Here is a 27,580-nt window from a genome sequence, read left to right as displayed (position 1 = left end):
GACACTATAGTTGTGTGTGCAACATTAAAATTATAGGCAAACACAAAACCTGACACAGGGTTTGTAAAAGTAGCTTCAACTGAGTTTACCTAGGCCCTACTACTTTATGGGAAATAAATAAGGTAACGCGATAATTTTTAACATGTTTGAAATACAGCGGTCAAGCTGGAGACTTATATATAATAGGTTGCACACAATTATACGTTGCATATCAATTAGGTTAAATATTAAAGGTCCTATAGGCCTAGCCAGTACTTATTATAGGGTATTATAGCCTAATATTTACCTACTTCATACATAACAAGTAGTGCCATTTGTTTTCTATTCTTGATTTTTTTTTTTTACAATAATTATTATTATTTTTATTATTATTATTATTATTGTTGTTGTTATTGGTCTAGCAATGAGTGCAGGGCGCGTGCGTCAGAGGCCTATCCTACGTCATAAACAAACTCAATGACGCGACCTATAAACATCAGGTGCACTTTTGACAGCTGTCAGTCCTGCGGTAGCCTCCTTGCAGCTGTATTGAGAAGATGGAGCTTGTTAAATCGACGCAGGGCTTTCGACCCAACACCCGTCCCGATATTATTCTCCCTACCTTGACAGCTACCCCCACCAGAGACAAGAAAGGTGACAACCCACAGACACACTGTCTTTTACCTCTACCGCCTAAACCGTCGACCACCAGCTGCATGGGGCGAGACAGGTTTCGACTCCGATCCCCGAGGACACCCGCGCTGAGGCCTGCGATGCCCATGCACTCTGCGATAACACCCCAGCAGTGGGCTTGGGCTAATGCAGCGAATTATAAGCGGTCAGACAATAACCATCGCTCTGCCGACATACTTCGGAAGGACACATCAAGGCTGATTTGTTCTAAGGATGACTTTACAAATAAAACGCAGAACGAGAGCAACAAATGGATCTCTGAACGGATTGATGACCTATCATTTTGGAGCAGTGAAGGCAAGCATGAGTCTGAAAAGCTATTGAAAGACACTGACATGCTGAAAAAAGTCAAAATACGACTAGACCACGCTATTTCAGAGACGGAAGGGCCATTGCAGGTAGGCCCAAGTCTCATAACAGTTGCATATGTCTCATAATAATTCTGTTGGCATATGAAAATGCAACGCATGCCTCTCGCTCTCTCATTTCTCAAAGGTCGCCCGCGAATGTCTCGGTCAGAGGCAGAAAAGGATGGGTGCAGACCGGGTCCGTGATGAGGTGGAGATAGAGCTTATGCAGGTAGATGCATGTATTTGCATCCCCACTTTTGGGCTCCCTAAATGGGGCTCTCTTAACTTTTACTGTAGACAAAGGAGTGGCATGCTAGTCTGGCGGCAAACGCCATACTCAATCACAAGTGTGATCGAGTCTGGGGACCAACTGTACATTATCTCGTAGGGAGGTGTGGTTTCCGTAGCCGTTGATTGGACGGCACGAGTGTCCATCACTCGCCAGAGAGAACCCATGCTGCCTTGCGCGCGATGACGTGTGTATATCGCGACGAGGAAATTATCTGCAAGAAGCCACAGAAATTGAAGAAGCTAAAACAGTCTAGAAATCAACAATGGCGCCAGACGATTTTTGCCGTTTGTGCAAGACAAATGAGAAGGACCACCATCTACATATGGACATTCAACTGACATGTTCGCAGTGAAAAAAGAAACAACTATTTCGAACAGGCTGGCGTTCCTACGCATGATTGTATCCTCCGTGTCGGGACAGTCAAGGAGATGTTGTTCGCGTTGCGCCTCAGTCATAAACAGGCTCGGAAAGGATTCACCTAATATTCAGGCAATGGGAGGAAGAATTCAAAGACGGCAACGTCTCCAAAAGGCCACGCGAGCCAACGCCATCGACGACACCGAGGAATTTGAAAAAGACATTGCCAAACCCACCGTACTCCAAGTGCCAACTCAGGTATCCAGTTTACTCTGTTCAATCGCTCCAACTGGTAGCTCCAGCTCCTTAAATTCAATGCTCGCTCACTATTACATTATAATCTCTTCATAGACAACGTAACAGTTCTTGTTTAGGTTTTCTTACTGATCTGCCATTAACTAATCATTTAAAAAGTCCAGAACATGAGCACGGTTTGGTAGTTGTCCCAGTCAATCGATAGAGGGGAGAGCATTTCACAGCCCCCCTACACTCACTGACACGACCCTCACTCCAACCCTCCCCCTTACTGTATTAATTTACCATAATGTGTACTGTAATAATGGGCCTAGATTATCTTTACATATTCTGTTTTTAATAGCCTAAGCCTTGGTATCCACTTATTTCTTTAAACAGATGATGGCAGGCACTGACAAGGAGCTGGGCATAACAAGACCAAGTGGAGCTCACCATGCGGACATGACAAGACATCCTCACCTTGGTGGACACACTGCAAGAGGCAGAACTTTTTAAACAGAAACCAGGTCGCACATCTACTGCATTCCCTGGCTTCCGAAATGACTTGTTGGCAAAGCTCGATCACAAGGCACTGTGGACGTGGATGAGCAGCAAACTGAATGAATGGTGCAGTGTCCTTTGAGTTATTTGTACTGTTTGTCTAGCCAGGTAACACCCATGCTGCCTTACAGGCGACCGTCAATGTTGGTACGGCGTCTTCAAAAAGGTGAATGCCAAAATTATTAAAATAAGTTTTACTTAATTACTTTCCTATTTTCTTGCTTTGAAATAGTTTGTTATTCTTGTTTGTTATTCTAAGTCATTGTCCTTCATTAAAATCATTTCCTTTACCAAGCTGTCTCTTCATTAGTTTTCAGGGAACACATTACAACATGTAGTTTAAAAATGTAAAAAGTATTTATTCAGAATGATATTTACTATATATACAAGTGTGCAGTTATTTACAATTATTTACAGTGGCTCTGTACTTAATCTGATAATGGAAGCATGGATAAGCCTGACTCAATGCTGCTTAGAGAGGTTGCAGCATCCTCATCCTCAACATCAAAATACACTGGAAAGTCCATGTCTGGTGACAGGTATGGTTTTTCAGGAATGTCAGGGAATTCACACACATCAAAATCTTTAAATACTTTGTGAACAATGCGTAGGATGTCCTGGCCATGTTTTATGTCAAATACAGGGAGATTCTGCATGACAAGTCATGTCATATCACAAAGACTTTCCAAAACTGAGTAAATTAGTACATTGCTGAAACCAGTGCAGAATGAGGCATTTGTGTAAAGGAGTTCACCTAGTGCAATCAGGCTATCCCTATACTCCTCCAAAAGCTGTCTGACCAGTCCCTGCTCTTCCAATGTGACATTTCTGCATTTGACAGGTGACGGGATTTGTTTGGGTATTTCAAAGTTGGGTTTTGGCACAGAGCAACAGTCAGAGTTACACTTGCATAATGAGTGGCAATAGGTGCAGCAGGAATGGCCAGGCTCCACACTGGACACGTGAGGCTCAAAATGTACATACAGGGCTTTCCTAAAGCAGCCATTTAGACTTTCTTTAAGCATCGTTTTCTCCCTCGTGTTTATTGTCCGGCAGTATATATTGACTGGTGACATCTCCACTCCTTTCTCTGTCAAGTCCTTCACGAGCCAGTCGAAACAGTCCAGTGACTCACTCGAAAGTCGTCTTATGGAGAGTCTGATGTTGGGTCGATTGGGGCTGGCAATGATGTCAACTGGGTTTTGGAGTTGGAGCTGTCTCCTGACAATTTCTCTTGAGTGCAATTCCGCAGACACAGTCAATGCCAGTACCGGTGTTTCTACAAAATAAGAGAATACAAGAACAACATCACAACATGGAAATCATTTGCATTACAGTCATAGCTGTTCAGAATTGTGGCTTCAGAGCTTATGGGTTGTCAACAGTCCTATTCTCTGGTGTCTCCACTACTTCTTACCCGTCAGCCCATCCCCCCGGTTGTTGTCGTGGGTTACCTGCCCCACCCCCCACCCCCCCCTCCCCAACCACCTCCACTCCCCCGACTACTCTGCCTGTACACTTCGGGACACCGCTCCTGTCCCCTGACTTGGTGGACAGATCAACAGGCACCAGCAACAGAACTTTCTTTTCTCGAGGTGTGCATTGGCCTGTGAGATACACTCTGCCAGGACACTACGTCAGAACACTCCGCTTAGGCCTACTTTTTCATACACTGAATACATTGCATGATATTTTAACTGTACTATGAAAAGAGTAATGCCAAAGCATCAAAGCGTTACTTGATTATTGCATGTAATTTTTGTAATGTCAAAATGTCAGAAAGTTTAGAACACTGCATAATCAATGGGGTGAGAGGTGTGATATCACAGTAGCAATACCATGATTAGAAAACTGCTCTTCAAAAGATTAATGAGTTGAGTGAGTTAAAGTTTTCAGTGAAATAAAATGTCTTCGGTAGGTAAGGTTAGAATGATCTGAAAAAAGGTGTTAATATTACCCACCTGGTTTCACGATGGCTCTCAGTTCCCCAACCTCGCAAAGCTTTCCCTAAAAGCCTTCCGTCCTTTCTCAGCCTTCCTCCTGTTTGAGAAAAGAAAACCACAAGTAAAGTGTAGAGATGTTAGTCATTTGCAGTGGAAAATGATTGCCCTTCTGAAGTTAGGCCTGCTTAACAAATGTAGCAAAAACATATTTTTCTCAGGTAGGCTGATGATACTTGTGCACAAAACCGAGAGCTGTGCTACTCAAGTCTGCACACTGCTGGATATGCTCCAAAAAATAAACTGTATTAATTAAAACACGCAATATTTCTATCACCCTGGATCTTAATCAGGCATATGGGTAACAGGAAGGAGCTGTGGCCTATAACTTATCAGATGACCTTATTTTACACCCGTCCAGGCAGGGCACCAAAAGGTGTCAGTCAATTAGACAGACTGGTGTCTTGACCTGTGCCTATTCATACAAAAGGCAAAACATTACATTACACTTAGGGCCTAGTTAGGGGGTAGTTAGGTTAAGCATGGAAGCTCTCTCTCTGTCTCTCACCTAAGTTATATCCCCGATGAAGATCCTGGGCATGTTTTGATAAGAATACGTGAAATATAATCAGGGGGGAGTGCATGCATATGATAAGAACACGTGAAATATAATCAGGGGGAGCCCATGGGGCTATACGTCTGAATCCCGTGCAGCCCTAGCTTCTTCAACTGCAAGGAGTTTTTGGATTTGCGCACCCTACCCAAACGACTAAAGCTGTGCTACTTAAGCCTTTACTCAGTGTAACATTAAATTGATATCGAAAATGAACCCATAATGTGACATTGTGACAACCACAGTAGGTACAGACATAAGGACAATGATATCAAGAAATAACACTTACCATTTATATAAGTAAGATGGACTTCATCGACAACTAGTATACGCCGATCAGGTTGGTCTTGTATACATCGGTGGCTAGCATGTCCTCCCACTTCGCGCTCAGCCAGGCCTCGGGACTGCCAAACAGAATCTTATAACGGCATCATCTCTCAATCGCCGTTTCATCGTCTTGACCCAGCTGTGTAGCAGATATTCCAAGGTCGACTGCGTCCTTTATTTGGTCCTACACCAATGCTATTAATGGCGAAACCACAGCAAAGACCGGGGTCTCGCTTACCCCCATTACCTTAGTAACCAACGGAGCGAGTTGGTAAATCAGACTTTTACCAAATCCAGTAGGTAGTAAGGCTAACACATCTTCCTTTCCGCTGACAAACGACTCTAACGCTAAGCGCTGTTCGTTTTTCAAAGCGAAATTACGTTCCAAACTATTCAAAACACTGTCCAGAGCTTCTCCGAAAGATTGCTTCGCTTCGGCTGCCGCCATGATGGATTCGCGAAAAAACTACTAGCAACTAACTTCCGTTTGTCGAGTAGTACGCGTCATCGTCTTTCGTGCCTCCTCGCTCTGTGATTGGCCCCCGTTTCGATGTAAAGATTTCTGCCTTGGTCCCCAGGCTGTCCAGCAATTCGAAAAGAATGCGCAAGGCAGCATGGGTACTCCCAGGCTAGTGGCATGCAGCATCAGAAATCATTGTTAAGAAAAATAAGGAATGAAGAAAAAAAAGCACCACCACTTTAAAACTTGTTCCGGCACCCTTGACTAGCCTATATGGGTTAATAAATAATAAGCAGGCAACCTTTTGTGGCAGTCTGGTCTGGGATGAATCGATCTGGTTGGCCTAAATCTGTACAAACGTTGTTTGTTTATTTATTTGTTTGTTTGTTTGTTTGTTTGTTTTCACAGGAGGTCACTGTGATAAAGGCGTGCCAGGAACAGTTGCAGACAATGAGGGATAGAGTGAATAAGCAACTGGAGTGAGTAGATTACACCATCTTCTGTGGCAAACCCGGCCTGGTGATAGGTTTATGATAAATTATATTGACATGTTTATGTTTCCCCTAATAGTAAATTAACTGCATCAAAATATAAGGCTAACAGACAAAGACTACATACTTTTGGTGCAAAGTAGGCCTAATGCTTTATGAAGACCCCTTCTTTGTATTGCAGATCAAATCGCATTGTCCAACTCATATTGGAGAAGGACCTGAACGACAAGCACGTGGCCTTTGAGATTGACACCAGATGTCACAAAATGACCAACTGTAACAGCACCCTTCAATCCTATAACAACCTCAGCAACCTGGACATGTGGTAAGCAAAACACAACTTGAGCAAAACATGTAAGATATTTAATAATATGGCTTTATAAGCTATTCTCTTGGATTCTCTTGAAAGTCCAAACATCACAGGAGCTTGTTTCCTATAGTGAAGGTCATGAATGTCAAATATAGGTAAAATATGGTGAAATATAGGTGAAAATATGAATGAGAAGGTTGGCCTATTGGTTAGACCTATTGGCAACTTTACATTCGCAACTGTGTATTTCTGTGCCACATGTTGGATCCAATGCGAATAAAAATGGATAGTTTTGCAAGACCTTGAAAAGTTACAAAGATTCTCACTACAGTATGTAAATGTAGCCTATGGGTATGTGTATGAGTTACAGGAAACACATAAGATGATAATTCATTTGACATGATAGGTGATAAGCCCAAAGTGTTCCCTGAACAGTCATACCAATGGGATTCCAGGGGTGGGGGGGTGCATTGGCTGTGTGAAGGTGTGAAGGCCAAGAGTTTATCCTTGGGCAGTGTGGAGTGCCGAGCAGGAGGGAAATGTGATACGCGTTAAATCTGCCACACCCTTTACATGTTTGCACTCCATGTTAACACTCAGGATCTGTCGGGCACATGTCCAGAACGTTCACTGCTGAAAGCTTTAATGACAATAATGTTTCAAAACAAATGATATCCTACTCAGACATATTTGCATATCGGGAGAGTAATCGTTAACATAAAAATATCTTATAAACTAGACATAATCTGGTAATTGCATGGCATGTAGGCTACGTTAGAATTGTGTCGGCTTGGTTGCACGCTGTTGTTCTGTCATAAAAGTTCCCTTTGTAGTGTGTGCATTGCTGTCATGATGACCATCAGATCAGAAATCACTCGCCCTCTGAGTATTTTTTGCTGCATTTTGCTGCACAGTGCCCCATGCATTCCTGTAGGGGGTGGCAGAGTGGTTGGTCATTACGTTTTTATGACCAAATCAAAAGCTCCTCCAGTGATGCACAACATTCCAGACTAATTCGTTTGTAATATGTTGTCTTTATCTATTAGACAGATATATGTCAGGAAAGGAAAAAAATCCCAGCCATATTGTCAGAACTTTGGCCAGCTGCCTGTTTCTATTTGTAGACAGTTCGTGCTGTCTTATTGTTGACAAGCACGCTCTGAAAACACATGGCAAGAAGAGCTGAATACTTTGATCACAGTGACGGCTCCAGTCAGACACATCTGGAATTCAGTTTAGGGAATGCTCGATTAGTTTCTGTTATTTTTTCTTTCATGACATTAATTGTGTCACTTCGAAGTAGTCTAGCATTTTAGAAGACATAGGATATGACAGACCACAGACACAGGCCACCACAATGACAAAGCCACCTCATAACCTCTCACAGACCCTACGTGTGCCGTATAAAGTGCTGCATACAGTATTAAGAGGAGATCAATGTCTTTTGGTTGTCGGGCCAACATGTTCAGCATTGTTATTAGTGCCGCCCTTGAGACCCCACCCAGCTTGAGCACCTCTGACTCTGTGGTTCACAGGGTTCTCTTGTAGTGTTTGTACAATAGCAGAATACACATAAGCACAGTACATTAAACAAAAATGACGGCAGGCACCTGAGTGGTAGACAGCGAGACAGGCAGGAAGGAGCAGGTGTGGCGACAAACACCTGGGAGGTGGGCGGGCGGTGGGGAGGGGGTGATGATGGTGTTGTCATCTCTCCCACAGCACACGCTCTAACTAACTAACCACACCTACAGTATGCAGTGCACATACACTGGCTTTTGCTTGCTTTGTTTGGCCTGGCTCTTTTCGGCTCTCAGCTCGCTAATGTCAAAGCTCAGCCATGACTGTGGAGAACATATCTTGGGGCACGAGACGTAAATCAGTTATTTTAAAAGTCGTACTTTTTTTTTTTTTTAAGTCTTCGCCTTTGATCAGAGTTTTACTGTGACAGTGACACCAACACTTAACACTCAACTGCTATCTGCTCTGGCCAAACTAGTTTTATCTTTGTTGCCAGTTGGAGAAGGGAGGAGAATGTCGATTTGTGATGGATTTTTTTTTTATGCATCCAGTATAGTGTATAGTAAGCCTATAGTCAGCTGGTCCAGCATGTGGAAAATGGGTACAGACAGTGTGTGTAATGTATCAGACTGCATTGGCAAGCAAAGAAGCATTCACTTGGGATATTTGCCATATTTGAGACAGAAATATTGCCGCCATACTGAAATAAGAACTACGCCCACCTGTAATTACCCTTACAACCAAGCATCTGATCACATCTACCATGTACAGTATGTTAAGGTGATCTAGACTAGATGTTTGTCCAGTGACATGCAACGATGGTGGATTAGGCCTATTTTTCCTTTCAATGATGTGCAACACTTTGAAATGATAGGAACCTAGCAACAGTGTTGGGGGTAACGCGTTACAAATAACGCGTTAGAGTACTCTTAAGGGTTTTTTTCAGTAACGAGTAACTTAACGCGTTAGTTTTGCTAATTCAGTAATTAGTAACTCGTTACTTGCCAAACTAAGCACTCGTTAGTACTCCGTTACTTTAAGAATGTCCCGGCCTCGATAAAGACAATTATTAAAGTCCTTTCGTCAGATGCGCTGCTGTCTGTGCTCCTGGCCCTTCTCGTTCTGTTTGTGTGTGGGTGTGGGTGTGTGTGGGTGTGTGCGCGCGCACCTGTTTGCTACGTATGTCACTCCCGGCAAGATGGCAGAGAAGACAGCTTTAGATACGTGGAGGTACGCGCATTACTTTGAGTTTCACAGCGAAAAGGACGACAAGAACATACTGGTAAAGTGCCATCTGTGTGTCGGTGGAAAAATCCTGTCAAAGGCAAAAAATTCAACCTCGAATTAAAAAAAACATCTGGCCTAAAAACACCCCTGGTTGGTTTGGGCTTGCTTATACCAGTAGCCTACTTAAGCTATGAGAAACACTGAACACAAAGAAGTGAACCTTCTGTGGTGCTTGGTCAGATGAGTGCATTGGGGATAGGCTATGTTTGCTGTTTTATCGGAGCTGGGCGCGCGCACGAGAGAGAGAGAGAGAGAGAGAGCGGATACATCAGTTGCCAGGATGATTTTACTTATGTCCAAACAGCCAACAAAACTAAAACAACCAAATCCAAGTGTTTAATAATCACATCAGTATGACTCACCTACACTGCCCCTTACATTGGTGGAGGTTGCAAAGATAACTCTAACTTTCTTGGTAATCCACTATTAAAACCTTTCGATGGATAATGGTTGGCAGTATTCCTTGCTGTGTGTTCTTTTGGCAGCGGTGATTGTCAATAAAAAAAATAAGCAGAGCTTTTGTTAAACTTTCGTGTGTGCTCTACATTCCCGCGGCACGCTGCAGGGAGCACTGAAGCACCATTCAATGCTGATCGAAGTCGGTGAAAGCGCATGCGACCCTACCCGCGCTTTCAGATGAATAAGTGGCAACGCTTGTTGTAGCCTATGTTCCCGCGGCAACCTGGCTTCTTTGCATCGCTGTCTGCTCAGCGAAATGATTAAATGATTAACCGTTTTGGACGGTTTGGTGAGACCTTACTCAACCTCGGCTACTTCTTCCGCGCGATTTTCAGTGCTGCGCTGTTGCTTGGAACTCCAGATTTTGCAACATTCACCCTATGTCAAATATTAATATTGGTCAAGGAAATATTGGTGTAGGGAAACGCTTTATTGCATTATTACAGCAAGGGTTGTGTTTAAGTTTGATATTGTCCACGGGTTTTGACTTGGATTTATTTTTCAAGTCCTTCATTCATTTATTTTTCAAAAAGTTACCCGGGCCACGGCCCCCCTGGCCCGGCCGTTTCCGCGGTCCATGTGAGTGACCATTTTCTTATTTCGGGAAAAAACACCTGTCTAGCTTCTGTACAAGTGAAAGGTGGAAGGTTGAATCTGCTCTCTTGGGTAACAGTAATACACACCTCTGCATCTTGTTACAAAACAACGGGCATCTACAATTATTGTCTATGATTTCCTTTAGATCGATAGATATATTGCGCAACTTTCGGGACCCCCGCGCGCCGCTCCCCACAGGCATTTTGTTGGTAACGCAGGAGTACTCTAACGCGTTATTTTTATTAATGGGTAACGTAGTAACGTAACGGATTACTTTTAATTGATACTAACGCAGTAACGTAACTAATTACTTTCAAAAGTAACTATACCCAACACTGCTTAGCAATCAATATGTGCCTACAGACCTAAGTAGTCAAAACTTCCATACACACACACTAAAAACATGGTCAGGTATGAAAGTCAACGGCAATTTCACTCTTCTCAAATAATATGTTTTGGGCCTTCAATGTTTGATAGCTCCATTGACACGATGTGACCTGTCTCTATTTGTGTCCTGTGCACTGTTAAGTAATGGTTTGTAATAAACCTGCCCTGTCATTCCACAGTTTCTCAGTGCCTCAGTCGTGGGCCAAGTTCTCAGAGGACAACATTGTGCGCTCCCAGACGGAGCGGGTGAACACCAAGAAGGTGATGGAGGAGGCCGAGCGGGAGATGGCCAACACCACCACCAACATGTGGAACCAGTTCTACATTGTCAACCGGGCCTTCAACAACCGCATCGCCGAGACCACAGAGGCCAGGAACTGCCTGCAGTACCACATGGCCAAGGTAGGAACACTTTGCTCGCCGCACCTTTCAGACAACCAGGGGTGTGCTTTTCGAAAGCGTAGTTGCTTACTACATTATTGTTCTTTGCAAGGCATTTTTCCCATTGGCAACTACCCAAGTTGCTAACAGGCTAACAACTACACTTTCGAGAAACGCACCACAGGCTTGCTGTCACCTAGATAGCTCAAGCTCAAGTATTCATCACTGCAGCAATTAAGTCAGGTATTCCACATCGAACCTGTTCATAAACTGAAGAAGAATCATTTGGCTACTATCATAATTAGCAAACAGAGGTAAAGCCATGACATAGTCAGTTTGTAGTTCAGCATGAACAAACAGGTATTGTGAGAAAGGGGCTTCTCTACCCCCAACTCATGTCAGGACTGGCCCTCTCAAATAGCGGTTAAAAGAAGACGGAAACTTGGCAACTGAAAATATCGTGGATACGGGTGCAGATTTATTTACAGTGCGGAAGTGATACAAAAATATGATAAACAAAAACTGAATAAACGAAAAAGAAAACCGGCCTCAGTCAGGCAACTTAAATTTCAACTATAACAAAATACTTTCAAGGTACAAACTTCCTTGCACTTACTTTTTTTTTACACAGCCTCGCAGCAAGCGTGTGTACACCTCATCCTCTCTCTCTAGAATGAGAAAGGCCTGCCCTTTTAAAGAGCTTACAATCTTGTAGTTACTGCTGATTGGTTCACAACCCAACCAATAGGAAAATAAAGTGACAAAAAGTATTAAAAACACACTTTCAAATCCTCATACAAAATATCACAGTATTCCCAAACCAACAATAAAAATATTACAAAAGACATAAACAATAATGACATTCCTACATGTTTGCAATAAAGAGATATAATAATATTTACTCAAAACATTTCACTTCCGGGTGCCGAACGTTCTCAACACTGCCAGATCAGTGTTTAAAAACTTTGGTTCCGAGAGGCTCTGGTTTCCCCCCGGACCCAATTGCTGACGCACCAGAATGTGAGTAAAGCGGAATGTTTGAATGTAGCGTGATGTTATTGAAATGCGTGTGGATTTATGGAGCTAAGACAACGGGTACCGCGTTGCTTGCTAAGATGGTGAGTAAATGAATGTTTAAACAATGTTTACATGTTACTGTGCGTGTGTGTCATCTCGCGCTAGCCGCGGTAAAAAGAAACTTCTAATGAATGACTGTTTGGAAGGCTACAGGTGCTGTGTGCGCATGCGCGTGTGTGTCAGTGTCTGAATGAAAGTGTCTGTGCGTGTAGGCGAGTGTAGGTGAGTGTAGGTAGTGGCGTTTCTGTGAAAAATGTTGTTACCGTGTAATTACCATCCCTCATTTTTCACATTTCCTCCCCCTTCGGTTGGCTCGCCATCCTGGCGAGACAGGAAGTCGGCCACCGGGTTTTCTACCCCTGCCCTGTACTTCACGGTGAACCTGAAGGGTTGCAAAGACAGAAACCAACGTGTAATGCGCGCATTAGAGTCTTTCATTCGTCCAAGCCACTGCAACGCTCTGTGGTCAGTCTCTAGCAAAAAGTCTCTTCCCAACAGATAATACTTGAATGTCTCTAGCGCCCATTTCACGGCAAGGCACTCAAGCTCCACCACCGAGTACCTTGTTTCTCGGGGGAAAAGCTTTCGGCTGATGTAAGCCACCGGCCTCTGCTGCTCTGCCTCTCCCTGGAGAAGGACTGCCCCCAGCCCAACACCAGAGGCATCGGTTTGCACCGTAAAGGTCTGCTCAAAGTCTGGGCTCTGCAGCACAGGCTCACAAATGAGAGCCCCTTTCAAATCCTGGAAGGCCTGCTCCTGCACCTCCCCCCACTCCACTGTTGTTGACCCCGACTTGCGAGTCAGGTCAGTGAGGGGTGCAGCCCGGGCAGCGAAGTTCGGAATGAACCTCCGATACCACCCGGCAAGGCCCAGGAAAGAGCGGACGTCCTTCTTGGTCCGTGGTCGCGGGCAGTCTCGGACCGCCTCGACCTTGTCCTTCTGCGGCTTGATGACTCCATTGCCAATGATGTGGCCCAGGTAACGGACCTCCTGCTGGGCCAGGGAACATTTCTTGGGGTGGACGGTCAGGCCCGCCTCGCTGATGCGCTGGAACACCTGGGTCAGGTGTTGGAGGTGCTCCCCCCAGGTGGCGCTCCATACCACGACATCGTCGAGGTAAGCTGCGGCGAAGCCCCCCATGCCCTCCAGGACATGGTCCATGAGTCTTTGGAAGGTCGCCGGTGCCCCCTGCAGGCCAAAGGGCATAGTCGTAAACTGGTACAGGCTTTGAGGGGTGCGGAAGGCGGTGTACTGCTTCGCCCCCTCGGCCATCGGCACCTGCCAATAACCCCTGCAGAGGTCAAGGGTTGTGATGTATGATGCCCTCCCAAGCCCCTCGATCAAATCGTCCAGTCTGGGCATTGGGTAGGCATCGAATGTGGACTGAGAGTTCAATTGTCTAAAATCGATGCTAAAGCGAATGCTGCCGTCCTTCTTTGGGACCAGCACCACCGGACTGCTCCAGCTGCTGCTGTACCGCTCGATGACCCCCAACTGCTTCATGACATCCAGCTCCTCCTGCAGAGCGGGAAGCAACCGCTCTGGGATGCGGTACATCCTCTGCCGCACTGGATTAGTGTCTTTAAGATGGAGGTCATGCTCCACCAACGAAGTGCGCCCAGGCTGCTCGGAAAACAGCCCAGGCGGGATGATGGCCCGCAACTCCTCTGCTTGCTGTGCTGTCAGGTGGGAGACATCCGGGTTGGTTGGTGCGGCAGCTGCAGGGAAGAACTGCTCCTGCGGCTCCACATCACCCTCCACGTCCTGCACCAGGAGCTGCAAGCTGGGCGTCCCCCGCTCATGCCACTCCTTTAGCAGGTTAATGTGGAAGACCTGCTTGTTCTTTCGTCGTCCCGGCATCTCCACCTCGTAGGTCACCGGCCCCAGCTGACGTGTCACGGTGTAGGGACCTTGCCAGCGGGCCAGCAACTTGTTCTCCGACGTTGGCAACAGCAAGAGAACCTGCTGCCCGGGTGTGAAGCTCCTCTGCCTCGCTCTCTGGTCGTACCAGCGTGCCTGGGTCTGCTGGGCCTTGGTCATGTTCTCCTCCACCAAGCTAGCCATCTGCCCCATCTTCTCCTGGATCCTCAGGACGTAGGAGAGCACGCTGTCTGGCTCCTGGGGTTTTGGTGTCACCCAGGCATCACGGAGTAGATCCAATGGGCCCCGGACCTGGCGCCCATACAGCAACTCAAATGGGGAGAAACCAGTGGAAGCCTGTGGTACCTCCCTATAGGCGAAAAGGAGGTATGGCAACCACTGGTCCCAGTCTTTGCCGTTCTCTGCCACGAACTTTCGCAGCATTGACTTCAGGGTTTGGTTGTATCGTTCCACCAGCCCATCAGTCTGGGGGTGGTAGGGAGTGGTCCGTATCCCCTTAATCCCCAGCAAACTATACACTTGTCTAAGTGTCTTGGATAGAAATGCAGTGCCTTGATCTGTCAAAATTTCATGGGGTATGCCTACACGTGAAATCAGTTGTAACAGTGCTCTTGCAACTGACCCTGCCGTTATCTTTCGAAGGGGGAATGCTTCCGGGTAACGTGTGGCATAATCACACATGACTAGAATGAATCTGTGCCCTGACCTGGTTCTTTCCAAGGGACCTACAATATCCATCCCTATCCTCTGAAATGGAACGCCTATGATGGGAAGTGGTTGCAGAGGGGAGGGTTTAGCTTTGTGTTTGCTTGTGAGTTGACAGGTAGGACATGTGCGACAGTGTTTCTGAACATCAGTGTAGAGCCCCGGCCAGTGAAAGCGTTCTGCAATTCTCTCTAGGGTCTTAACAGTACCCAAATGCCCCGCCCAGGGTATATCATGCCCGAGACTGAGCACTCTGTCTCTCAGACATTTTGGCACAACCACCTGCTCTACACTGCCATCTTCAGGTTGGTGGTACAACAGGTCATTTCTCACAAAGTAGTATTCACCAGTTAGCTCCTTAGCCACACCAGTTTGCACACCATCAATTTCTGTCACTTTAGCAAAAGCATCCTTCAAAGAGTCATCATCTTTCTGCAGATCACTAAGGTTATGAGGAGGGTTCCACACGTCTTCATCAACCGGTTTTGGCAACTGGTTGACAACCTTATCTGCTGTGCCCTGCAGCTTAGCACGTCTACGTTGTCTACGTGTCTTAGGCATTCTCGTAGCAACAGGGGGTTCAATGTCACACTGGCTATAGGGCAAAATCTCACACAATTCTCTCTGTGCTTCTTCCTGAGCGTCCTCCTCAGCAAACTGCTTAGCCATGGCCCTTGTGACGACCATGCTAACAGGCACTGATGACAACACCAGCTCAGGCAAAATAAGGACATCCTGACCCAGCACTACAGGATACCGTAATCCTTGTACTAGGCCTGCCCTCAACAAAAAGGCTTGCCCCTGAACCTCAAGACAAATATCTGCCACAGGGTACACATGCTCGTCTCCATTCACACAACACACCCTAAGCTGCTCTGTACTCAATACAGCTGACTTATCGATCAGGTGTGGCTGGACTAGGGTGTGAGTGCTGCCAGTGTCAAGTAAAGCAAATGTGGGCTTGTCGTTCACAGATACCGGGATCGTCTGCACTTTGGACATCACATCATCAGCTCTTGGGACATTACAAAAACTGGACCCCTGAGCTTTTCTGTTTGGGCAGTCTCTGGCAATGTGGTTAGGTTTACCACAGTTATGGCATGTGAAAGGCGGTCTCTGTGTGGTAGCTGCGGGTGCCGGGTGCCTAGGTGGTGGTATGTAGGGGCGTGTAGGAGGCCTAGGTGATGGGGTGTAAGGGGAAGTGTAGGTGTGGTGCGGTGGCCTAACCTGACCTAACCCCCTAGGACCAACTCCCCCACCAGGAACCCCAGACTTACCATTGCTGGCTGGTCGGTTGTAGTTCTGGCTCCGGAACACCTTCGGACCCGGTCGAGCTGCCAGGAACGCCTCCACGAGTTCAGCTGCCTGCTGGCCCGTGGCTGGGTTATGCTCCTTGACCCAGACCCGGATTTCAGGGGCTAGGGTGCGCAGGTATTGCTCCAGGACCAGGATTTCTCCAATCTGCTCCACAGTCTTTCCTGCCGGTCTCACCCACTTCTTGTATAGGTCCATCAGTCGGTTGTACAGCTCCCGAGGGGTCTCCTCTGCTCGCACATCTGGCTCCCGGAAACGCTGCCGGTACGTCTCGCCGTTGATTTCGTACTTGCTGAGGATTGCGGCCCTCACTTTGTCATAGTCCGAGGTTTCGTTCATGTCCATCGCGACATATGCTGCTCGGGCCCGTCCCGTCAGGTATGGGACCAGGTAGATGGCCCAGTCTGCCCTCGGCCACCTGTAGGCCACGGCCAGTCTTTCAAATGTTGTGAGATACTGTTCAATATCATCTCCTTCTTCCAGCTTTGGCACTGCTGCCCTCGTCCAGGAAACAGGAGTCAGTGCGGCTGGACCCAATGCAGAGGGTAATGCTGCTTGCTGTGCTGGAGGCTGCGTCGGTGCTGGCACTGCTGCTGGTGGTGGTGCTGGAGGCTGCGCTGGTGCTGCTGCCGGCGCTGCTACTACCGCTGGTGCTGCTGCGACTGGTGCTGGAGCTTCCGCTGCTGCTGGTGCTGCTGCGACGGGTGCTGGAGCTTCTACTGCAGGCGCCACTGCTGCTGCTGCTGCTGCTGCTGGTGGTGGTATTGCTGCCGGTACCTGGAAACCTGGTGGTGGCCCCACTGCATTGTGTTGCGGTCTCCGCTGTGGTAGAGCCCCACCGCCGTCATCATCTGGCTGCTGATACTGCCACTCACTTGCCTTTCGTCGATCTCTGTCCAGCTCGTCGTACACGTTGTTGAGCTGAATCTGGACGCTGCGCCATCTTGATTCTTGCTTCTGAGCCTCACTTTGCTGGGCCAGCATAGACTTCTGCAGCAGACTGTACAGCGCGCTCATGTCCAGGGTCTGTGGCACACCATCTGCTCCTCCCGTGGCTCCTAGTGTGGCTCCGCCCATGGCTCCTCCCGTGGCTCCGCCCATGGCTCCTTCGGTCTTCTTACCAGCATCATGCTCCTCCACCTCTTCTGTAGTCACCTCCTCCACACCATCTTGGGGTAGGTGTCGATACGCCATACTGCGTTTAGGTTGAACCCGTCTGCCTGTTGCCGTCGTCTTCTTCCCGAACTTCTTAGGCGCCACTGTCACCACTTCTGAACACCACTTGTGAGAAAGGGGCTTCTCTACCCCCAACTCATGTCAGGACTGGCCCTCTCAAATAGCGGTTAAAAGAAGACGGAAACTTGGCAACTGAAAATATCGTGGATACGGGTGCAGATTTATTTACAGTGCGGAAGTGATACAAAAAATATGATAAACAAAAACTGAATAAACGAAAAAGAAAACCGGCCTCAGTCAGGCAACTTAAATTTCAACTATAACAAAATACTTTCAAGGTACAAACTTCCTTGCACTTACTTTTTTTTTACACAGCCTCGCAGCAAGCGTGTGTACACCTCATCCTCTCTCTCTAGAATGAGAAAGGCCTGCCCTTTTAAAGAGCTTACAATCTTGTAGTTACTGCTGATTGGTTCACAACCCAACCAATAGGAAAATAAAGTGACAAAAAGTATTAAAAACACACTTTCAAATCCTCATACAAAATATCACAATATCCCAAAACCAACAATAAAAATATTACAAAAGACATAAACAATAATGACATTCCTACATGTTTGCAATAACGAGATATAATAATATTTACTCAAAACAATCCACTTCCGGGTGCCAAACGTTCTCAACACTGCCAGATCAGTGTTTAAAAACTTTGGTTCCGAGAGGCTCTGGTTTCCCCCCGGACCCAATTGCTGACGCACCAGAATGTGAGTAGAGCGGAATGTTTGAATGTAGCGTGATGTTATTGAAATGCGTGTGGATTTATGGAGCTAAGACAACGGGTACCGCGCTGCTTGCTAAGATGGTGAGTAAATGAATGTTTAGACAATGTTTACATGTTACTGTGCGTGTGTGTCATCTCGCGCTAGCCGCGGTAAAAAGAAACTTCTAATGAATGACTGTTTGGAAGGCTACAGGTGCTGTGTGCGCATGCGCGTGTGTGTCAGTGTCTGAATGAAAGTGTCTGTGCGTGTAGGCGAGTGTAGGTGAGTGTAGGTAGTGGCGTTTCTGTGAAAAATGTTGTTACCGTGTAATTACCATCCCTCATTTTTCACAGGTATGATGAACAAACAGCAGCGTTTGGCTCAGTTCTAAAAGCACAAGCCTTACGTGGGGCAAACACATCTTCATTCTACAAGGTCATGCAGCTCAAAGAAGTGGAAGGAAACTAGCTGATACACCAGGCCTTTCAGCTGCAGGGCTTAAATAGACATGATTAGTACTGTAGTAAGAAACATCTCAGAGCAGTGCTTCTCAAACTTTTTGTGTGAAGTACCACCTGAGAAAATATTGAGCTCTCCGAGTACCACCTTGACAACCAACCTTAAAATATTGCAGTAAAGGCCTTCCCTATTAACTTTTTCCAGTTAATACAGGAGAGGTTCATAATGGCATCAACACCTATGGTCATATTCAGTGCAAGTTTGTTTTTAAATTTCTTGCTTGCCTAGTATTCTTCTGCATTATGTTTTCATATTCATACAATTCAATATTTCAAAATGTGAGACCAATGAGATATTTTCGACTGCAACAACTTGATCAGTCTTCAAATCAATGCACAAAAATGAATTCTTCCAAGTACCACCAGAGATGTCTCAAGTACCACCAGTGGTACACGTACCACAGTTTGATCACCACTGTCCTAGTACGTTCTTCTGTCCATCCATCTCAGTCTTCTCCATCTGTTCTTGTACAGCAGTCTGTTTGATTGGCAACAGAAATTAGTATTAATTTGAACAAAGGGGTAAAAAATAATGACTTGGGGGTTTTCAGGGGTTTTTCCCACCCGTCATCTCACTCAACACACACCCTGATGCATTCTCCATCAGTCGCTGGCAAATATGGTATTTGTACTACAAGCTCTGTCTGTCTGTCTGTCTGTCTGTCTCTCTTTCTATCTCTCTCTCTCTCTCTCTCTCTTTCTATCTCTCTCTCTCTCTCTCTCTCTGGCTGACAAGAGACATGTATCAATTCAACAAAACCACTATACACCCAAGGAAAAGACATTTCATTTGACAAGGTGCTGCTTCCACACAGCCTGTCAGTGCTGAACAATCGCAAACTGCAGACAAAAACTCTGTGACACAAAGATTCTGATAACTTTTAATGTTCCGTTTGTAATACTGGGAAGGGCTACTAATATCTGAGTGTTGTGCTAATTAAGACGAGTAGGGGTGAGCTAGAGACCATGGCCATGGATCAAATGGCTAAAGCACTAAGGCTACTGTTACGCCAGGGGACCCGGGTTCAATTCCGGTCCAATGTTTCCTTATTATCCCCCATCTCTCTCTCTCTCTCTCTCTCTCTCTCTCTCTCTCTCTCTCCCACTCACCGCAGTGACCATCTAACACTGTCCTATCAAATAAAGCCATAAAACCTCAGAGAAACAAAATCCTTTGAAGAAAAAAAAGGTGAGCCGAGGGCTGATCTCTGTGGTCTACTTCAGGACAGAGAGATGAGTCCTCGTTTGTGGCTTCCTACACACACCCCAAGGGCCTGGAGGGCATCTTGCTTGAGGCCAAGGAGATGTTTTGCCCCTCCATTTCACCTTCTCCTCTTCTCTGTCTCTCTCCCTCACTTTTTTTTGTCTCTCTCACTCATTCAATCACTCACTCACTCAATCACTCACTCATTCACTCATTCAATCACTCACTCACTCACCCACGCCCTCACTGACCCACCCATTCTCTGTGTGTATATTTTCCTTTCCTCTCCTCTTTCTCACAGTTTGTCTTTTGGGTTAAAAAGAACATTAAAAAAATAATAATAAAGCCAAAGCCTGCAGACAGAGCAAGAGGAGCTAGGACCTCTTGAAGGGATTAAGCAATGCTGCATGAGGCTTGTGCAGTAGGCCCCACACTGGGCCTGTCCTGTTCCTGTCTGCTCGTGCGGATGGAACGCTGCACTCCCCTCTCTCTCTCTCTCTCTCTCTCTCTCTCTCTCTCTCTCTCTCTCTCTCTCTCTCTCTCTCTCTCTCTCTCTCTCTCTCTCTCTCTCTCTCTCTCTCTCTCTCCCGGGCCAACATGAGGTCGAGGCACACACACACATTACATTCCTCTCTGGGCAGGGGAGAATGTGGCTACCGATACCGCTTTAGCTCAGAAGTCAGTGGCTCCTGCTGCTCCGTGTCTGAAGCATGCTCACGAGAGCGGGACCTGGGTTGACCTAACAAGTGTGCATGGTCTTATGAGGGGGCCGCGGGTCATGCTGAACTCGCAGGGGTTGCTGTGCTTTTCTGAGTACTCGGCAGGGGAGCTGCGAGTGTGTGTGTGTGTGTGTGCGCGCGCACGTTTGCGTGTGTGTGTGGGAGCCAGAGTGTGTGTAAGTTTGTGTGTAGGAGAGAGAGACAGAAAGAGAGAGAGAGATAGAGATCGGGTGAGAGAGAGAATAATGTAAAAAGAAAAACGGAGAAGCAGATAGAGGTGTGTGTGCGGTGGGGGTTGGGGGAGGTGGGGATAAATGAAATGGAAGATGGCACTTCTAACCTTGCTTTATTCCTATCCAATAAAGAAAAGCACAATACAATGTTGTATCCTTGGACTATTCACTCATGGCCTTAGTCTACCTCGAAACGCAGCGTTTATTCCGTCTGACTGACACAAACATCTGTTTACTTACGTCTCGCATTTCCGAACGCAGAGTTCATTCATTGGCTGTGGCCGTGAACTCGCATAGTTGCGCGCCCCCCTGCGCTTGTCATTCCCTTCCTTTCCAGCACAAGTGTACAGTAGTGTGCCTGCAGAACGCACTATGGCACGGAAGGTTTCCTGCTCTGTGGTTGAAATGCTCGAGGCGGTCTCTGCGGCAGACGTGTCCCCACCCCCCCTTTTTTTTTGAAGTTGCTTACTATAATCTTCATAATAGGGGATGGAGATGAAACCGCTGACCTGCTCGTGTGTTGCTGAGACCCCAAGTTGCCTCCACCCACACCCTCTCACCCACTTCTTCTTCAAGGCCCTTGGGATGCTTTCCAGCAAGAAAGGAGAGCCATGTAATTTACGCGCAAACAAGCTTTTCCTCAAAATAACCCCGTTGGCTGCATTATTAGCTTAGCGCACTGAGCTATACTATACACTGACTGAGCTGCTGTATCCTGGAGCTGCGAGTATCTCAGGGGTGGGTATCGGCAAGGGGTTCACGATTCCATCACAATACACATGCTATATGCTATACTATCACGATGCATTGCGATACATGTATTTTTGCGACGCATTGTGATACTTACTTCATCAATTTTCTATTTTCACCTTTGCCTACATTATACAATAAAAATATGAATTAAAAACTATGATAGTTTATACGTAGAATAGGTTGCAAAAGGCTAATAATAAAGTTTCAAAATAATAATGATGATGATTTGTCATGTGGTTATCATGTGGTGAACTTTGAAAGGACACATCACGATAGTGCACCCTTGCTTCGCGATTCATGCCGTAAATGCAAATTACGATTAATCACGATTCGATTCAATATCGTCACAGCCCTAGAGTGCATGGCAGTGTTGTGCTGCAGTCAGTGCAGAATAAATGCTGCTTTTCATCAGTGGCCATGGCATGGCTGGCATTCCTGCTTTTACTTTAGCGTGGAGATATATCGAGTGTTTGCTTCTGAGCAGTAGGCTACAGTACTGAGAAAGTCGCTCATGAGTCCATGAAAGAGAACAGGGCAGGCAAACACACACAGAGGTGCATGTGTGCGTTGTGTACAGTATGTGTGTGGAGAGAGAGAGAGAGAGAGAGAGAGAGAGAGAGAGAGAGAGAGAGAGAGAGAGGCTGGTCCTTGCTTATGCTTCTTTGCCACCTGCCACACACATTTTGTGTGTGTGTGTGTGTGTGTGTGTGTGTGTGTGTGTGTGTGTGTGTGTGTGTGTGTGTGTGTGTGTGTGTGTGTGTGTGTGTGTGTGTGTGTGTGTGTGTATGTGCAGGTCCGTATGTGTGTACACACTTGTGTGTGTGTGTGTTTACGTGAGTGTGCGTGTTCAGCTGTGATAAGATAAGGGGAGGTGGCAGCAGGCTTGACATGTGGAATGGAGGCTGAGAGACGAGCAGATGGGGATCGGAGTGGACAAGGTGGCAGGCAGCCGGGCCTCAGAAGCCTGCCCTGCGCTCTGTGTGTGACTCACTGCCTCTATATCTCCACACTTCATCACCACCACCATCACCATCATCGTCTTCCTAAGCCGGCCATATTGATCTGAATCAGGAGGCAATAGCAATGCAAATCGCGTAAACGTAATCCTGTGTTGCACATAGGCCGATAATAGCAGGCCATTCGTTCGCAGCAAGCACATCAATTGTAAAAGAAATACATGCTCTTTATCTAAGCTTGAGAGTGATGTGCTTGTACGATTATCTACACCAGTGGTCTCGAATTATTTCCCCCCATGGGCCAAATGATGTAGCGTAAATGAGGGCTGAGGGCTAAACAATTCGCCGAAACTGTATGGCCACAGATAGAACACATGTTTTGATTTGTTCCAACTTCATGCCATGCCATGCCCGGGCCGGATCTGGCCCGCGGGCCTAGCCTAGCGCAGCCAGACCCGTACAGCAAAAAGCTGTACCAGGGTCTAGGAGGGCTGGGCGGCAGTGTGGGCGGGATAAACGGTTGCTTCAGCACTCAACGTCACGCAATAGGATGGTGGAACAACCAATCCCCACACACTTCTGTGTAACGTCACAGCTGTCTTTCACAACGTACACGCGACACGCCCCTCTGTATGTCCAGCCATAGATGTGTATAGAAGTCTTCTATACACATCTATGAGTCCAGCGGCAACTTCGAGCCGTCGTAGCAGTGAATTCGTGTGATGACCACAGCCACAAACAAGTTTCCTAATAAATCGTGTTTTCACTTATACAGTTCAAAAATGCATCGTTTTCAACCACATGGCCCTCCTTGATCAATCAGCGAAATGTCGAGCAATTTGGGGCTTGTTAAATGGTTATATTTATGATTGTTGTCAACATGGCATGTTCGGTGTTAGCTAGCTAGCTGTATACCCATAACTAATACATGGCTAGCCGCTAGCTCGGTAGACTAGGTGTCATTCCCATCTATTTAGTAAGCGACTTACAGACTTTCAAAGCTACCAAATGTCTCGTTTTTAATGACATGGATCTTATTAGAATTTGGGGCAGGCATATAATACAAGGCTGGATACCTAGCTCTGTTATTGACGACAGGTTAGCTAGCCACTAGCGAGGGCCTCTTTGTAGGTGAAGCGGCAACTTCCAGCCGTCGTAGCAGTGAAAGCGTGTGATGACCACAACCACAAACAAGTTTCCTAATAAATCGTGTTTTCACTTATACAGTTCAAAAATGCCTCGTTTTCAACCACATGGCCCTCTTTGATCAATCAGCGAAATGTCGAGCAATTTGGGGCTTGTTAAATGGTTATATTTATGATTGTTGTCAACATGGCATGTTCGGTGTTAGCGTCCCAACGCTGGACGCTCCCCGGTCAGCTCGCTCCCACTAGCCAGACGATCGATCCCATCTATTTAGTAAGCTACTCAAAGACTTTCAAAGCTCCCACCTGTCTCGCTTTTAATGGCATGTGTCTTATTAGAAATTGGGGCCGCAATTTCATTCTACACAGTAGTGGTCTGATAATAGCGTGTGACTATCTGGTTCTGTAAAATGCTCAACTTAGCTTACCGAGCTAGTTTAAAACATCGAATGATCAAATGGTAATGTGTTGAGATCTATTTGTGTCCGATAAGTTCATGGTGTATTATTACAATCCATGTCAGCCACGAAATGTATTATCATCCAGGCTTTTTAAATTAAGTAGACACTTTCGTGCTGTACGTAGCACGGACGGACACCATGCTTCTTCTTAGAAAGTTTCCTGTTTACTAGGTAGCCCGGCCCCCCTCGCGATTTGATTGGCCCTGTCATCGGATAACTTTCAGCCTCGCAAAACGACCGGGGTCCGCTAGACTGCCCCCGGGAGCAAATTCAATTTGCGGTCGCTAGGGGCGTCTAGATTTCTAGGCTACCGCGGGCCACCATTTGTAGACCACTGATCTACACCTTAACAAAGTAGATATCCCTATGAATGTGTAAAGTATGATCCACACACTAATGAGCTTCCATTCTTAAATACATCAATCAGTGACGTTTCAGGCCTCTAACGCCCTTCCATAGACTTTTTTTCTTTAAAACATTTTTTTAGCGGCTTTTATGCCTTTATTTGACTGGACAGTCAAAGATGGTGACAGGAAGCGAATGGGACAGAGAGACAGGGGAGGATCGGGAAATTACCCCGGCCGGACTCGAACCGGGGTCCCCTCGGGTGGGCATGCAAGCCCAAATGTGGGGGGCTTAGCCACAGCGCCCCCCCCACAACCACCCCCCCCCCTCCACAGACTTAACCTCAGTGCCTTACCTAAACTAAACTTGTTTTGCTTGTGTGTGTGTGTGTGTGTTTGTGTGTGTGTGTGTGTGTGTGTGTGTGTGTGTGTGTGTGTGTGTGTGTGTGTGTGTGTGTGTGTGTGTGTGTGTGTGTGTGTGTGCGTGCGCGTGTGTGTTTGTGTGTGTGTTTGCGTGTGTGTGTGTGTTTGCGTGTGCGTGTGTGTGTGCCCGTGCATGCGTGAAGACCTTGCAGGAGATATTCCAGACAGAGCACACTATTGCGGACCTGGAGCGCACCATCAACAACAAGAAGATCCCACTTCAAGTGGCCAAGAACCGGCTGGAGGAGAGGACCAAGAGGCCCAACATGGAGCTGTGCAAAGACCCTCCACACAACATGTACGCCTTCTCTCTCTCTCTTTCTCTCTGTCTCTCTGTCTCTGTCTCTGTCTCTGTCTCTCTCTCTCTCTCTCTCTCTCTCTCTCTCTCTCTCTCTCTCTCTCTCTCTCTCTCTCTCTCTCTCTCTCTCTCTCTCACTCTCTCACACACACACACATACACACACGCATACTGTACACATGTGCATGCACGCACACATCCCAAGTCCAGGATAAACTGAGTACCTATTTAAGTGATCGTTTACAGACTGTTAAGTATCAAGTAGTATATGTCTAAATCTAAACTTATCTAAACAGATATCAGATTCAACATTACTGAATGTTTTTTTTTTAGTATGCCACTCTTGAACATTTATTGAATACAACCTTTTAGCTGACGGGCAAGTCATACCCTCAGGCGCTATCGCATAATGTGATAAGCTAACTAACCGTTCAGACGTAGAACCTGTTTCTTTCTGCGTTCTGACACTAGCTGCGCACAACTCAACCTCTGATTGTTGGAAACCGCTGCCGGTCAAAACATTAGCTCACGTGGTGGTTGGCTGCCAGTGTCTTGCCCCTCCTCACAACATCGTGTTTATAAATACGGTGAATTCATGTATAGTAATTAATAATCATAGTTTGAAAAGAGGAGACAAACATCTACTGTACATCTCTATCAACCCTTGCCACTGTACTTTACTTCCCCTCCCCCAGATCCTGCCATTTGTTGTCACAGCCCATACTGATGACATTGTGGCAAAGCACAGGGGAAAAGGCGAGTGTTGTGTTTACATACAGCCAGTGCTGTAGGCACGCAGAGGCATTTGGCATGTCGTTAGATCGGAGAGTGACGAGTGACTCTTTTTGGGGTTGGGGGGGGCGCACTTGTGCCTTTCTTAACCTCGCGGTCTGTCACATTCTCAGCTGTCGGGCCTCTTTATAGAGAGACACATATGTAGGATGCCAGGGAGCCTCGCACACTTTGGCTGGCCCACGCTGTTGTTTACATGAACTGCCGAGCGTTGTGAGAAGAGGCAGCTGTGCTTGGGCCTGTGTACGTAGGTCGCAAAATGAAACCAATTACGGATGAGTTTGAGAAAGAGAAGACCAACTTAAAAGATTACAGGTTACACTGTTTCTATTGTCCTGAAGTGTACTTAATGTGGAAAAGAGGGGTATACTGTAGTGTGTGTGTGTGTGTGCGTGTGTGTGTGTGCGTGCGTGTGTGTGCGTGTGTGTGTGTGTGTGTGTGTGTGTGTGTGTGTGTGTGTGTGTGTGTGTGTGTGTGTGTGTGTGTGTGTGTGTGTGTGTGCGTATGCGTGTGTGTGTTTTCATGTGCATGCATCTGACTATGTGTGTGTGTGACGAGGTGTACACGTGCACCTTTGTTTTTTTGTCTGTAGTTGGTCTGTGTGTGCGTGTGACATCTATCTATCTATCTATCTATCTATCTATCTATCTATCTATCTATCTATCTATCTATCTATCTATCTATCTATCTATCTATCACTGATTGCCTCTAGGCTCCTGTGTGTGTGTGTGTGTGTGTGTGTGTGTGTGTGTGTGTGTGTGTGTGTGTGTGTGTGTGTGTGTGTGTGTGTGTGTGTGTGTGTGTGTGTGACTAGGTGTGCACCTTTGTTTTCTGTCTGTAGTTTGTCTGTAGTCGGTATCTGTGTGTGTGTGTGACATCTATCTATCTCGCTGGTTGCCTGTAGGCTCCTGAGGGAGGTGCAGCACATCCAGGGCACCATGAGCACGCTGAGCCAGCGTCTGGCGGAGGCGGAGGACATGCAGCAGCAGCTGGCCGCCACCAAGTCCCTGCTGGAGCAGGAGCTCTTCGTCAAGGCCCACTCGCTCTTCATCGACCAGGAGCGCTGCATGGGCCTGCGCCGGACCTTCCCCAGCCACCCTCGCCTGGTGGGCTACGCATAGGCAGCAACAGCCAACACAGCCCCGCCCCAGCCAACCTTCCCACCCACAACTCCGTCCCACAAGCTCTCCCACACCCTGCAACTCCTCCACAAGCTGTCCTAGCTATAATTGAGAAGAACCCCCATCCATCCATCCATCCATCCATCCATCCATCCATCCATCCATCCATCCATCCATCCATCCATCCATCCATCCATCCATCCATCCATCCCCTATGGTGCTCCCCCATCTACACTTTCAGTAAAGGACCCTGCATGCATGTGGTTGTTTCTGTGGTGTTTGTTTATAGTGTATATTTGCAGAGCCAGCCCAAGCATTTATGGGACCCTGAGCAAAATTTGATTTGTTTGACCCTCGGGATCCCTCCTGTATTCATTTTAAGACAGCAAATTCACAGAAGAGGTATAACCAGCACTTTTCCATTTTTAGTTAAATGCAAAACGGTAACATTCTAAAAGTG

General features: G+C 46.7%; 1 protein-coding gene and 2 long non-coding RNA genes across 3 annotated transcripts; 2 read left to right on the top strand and 1 right to left on the bottom strand.

Annotated features, from left to right (window-relative positions):
* Positions 1-493: 493 nt before the first annotated feature.
* LOC134467827 (tektin-3-like) lies at positions 494-27,379 on the top strand. The gene is made up of 7 exons (XM_063221775.1): positions 494-1,070; positions 1,168-1,251; positions 6,215-6,285; positions 6,479-6,622; positions 11,038-11,260; positions 25,053-25,207; positions 26,904-27,379. The coding sequence occupies exons 1-7, from the start codon at positions 537-539 to the stop codon at positions 27,118-27,120; spliced, it is 1,428 nt and encodes a 475-aa protein (XP_063077845.1). The 5' UTR covers positions 494-536; the 3' UTR covers positions 27,121-27,379.
* On the top strand, positions 1,341-2,756 carry LOC134467835 (uncharacterized). Its single transcript, XR_010038656.1, has 2 exons — positions 1,341-1,929; positions 2,305-2,756. It is a non-coding gene; the product is annotated as an uncharacterized LOC134467835 (long non-coding RNA).
* LOC134467840 (uncharacterized) lies at positions 2,802-4,644 on the bottom strand. The gene is made up of 2 exons (XR_010038657.1): positions 4,428-4,644; positions 2,802-3,745 (listed from the first exon to the last, which is right to left on the bottom strand). It is a non-coding gene; the product is annotated as an uncharacterized LOC134467840 (long non-coding RNA).
* Positions 27,380-27,580: the final 201 nt, after the last annotated feature.

Source organism: Engraulis encrasicolus, chromosome 2, assembly GCF_034702125.1.
Source record: "Engraulis encrasicolus isolate BLACKSEA-1 chromosome 2, IST_EnEncr_1.0, whole genome shotgun sequence".
NCBI classification, from domain to species: Eukaryota; Metazoa; Chordata; class Actinopteri; order Clupeiformes; family Engraulidae; genus Engraulis; species Engraulis encrasicolus.
Note: the sequence above shows the minus strand (reverse complement) of the source record. Positions and strands in the feature narration are given on the sequence as shown.

What these genes read in the sequence shown, in the direction of transcription:
- LOC134467827 (XM_063221775.1), top strand. Translation starts at nt 537, where the DNA reads ATGGAGCTTGTTAAATCGACGCAGGGCTTTCGACCCAACACCCGTCCC. An exon ending in AGACGGAAGGGCCATTGCAG is followed by an intron (nt 1,071 to 1,167) that starts GTAGGCCCAAGT and finishes CATTTCTCAAAG; the next exon opens with GTCGCCCGCGAATGTCTCGG. An exon ending in AAAGACCCTCCACACAACAT is followed by an intron (nt 25,208 to 26,903) that starts GTACGCCTTCTC and finishes GGTTGCCTGTAG; the next exon opens with GCTCCTGAGGGAGGTGCAGC.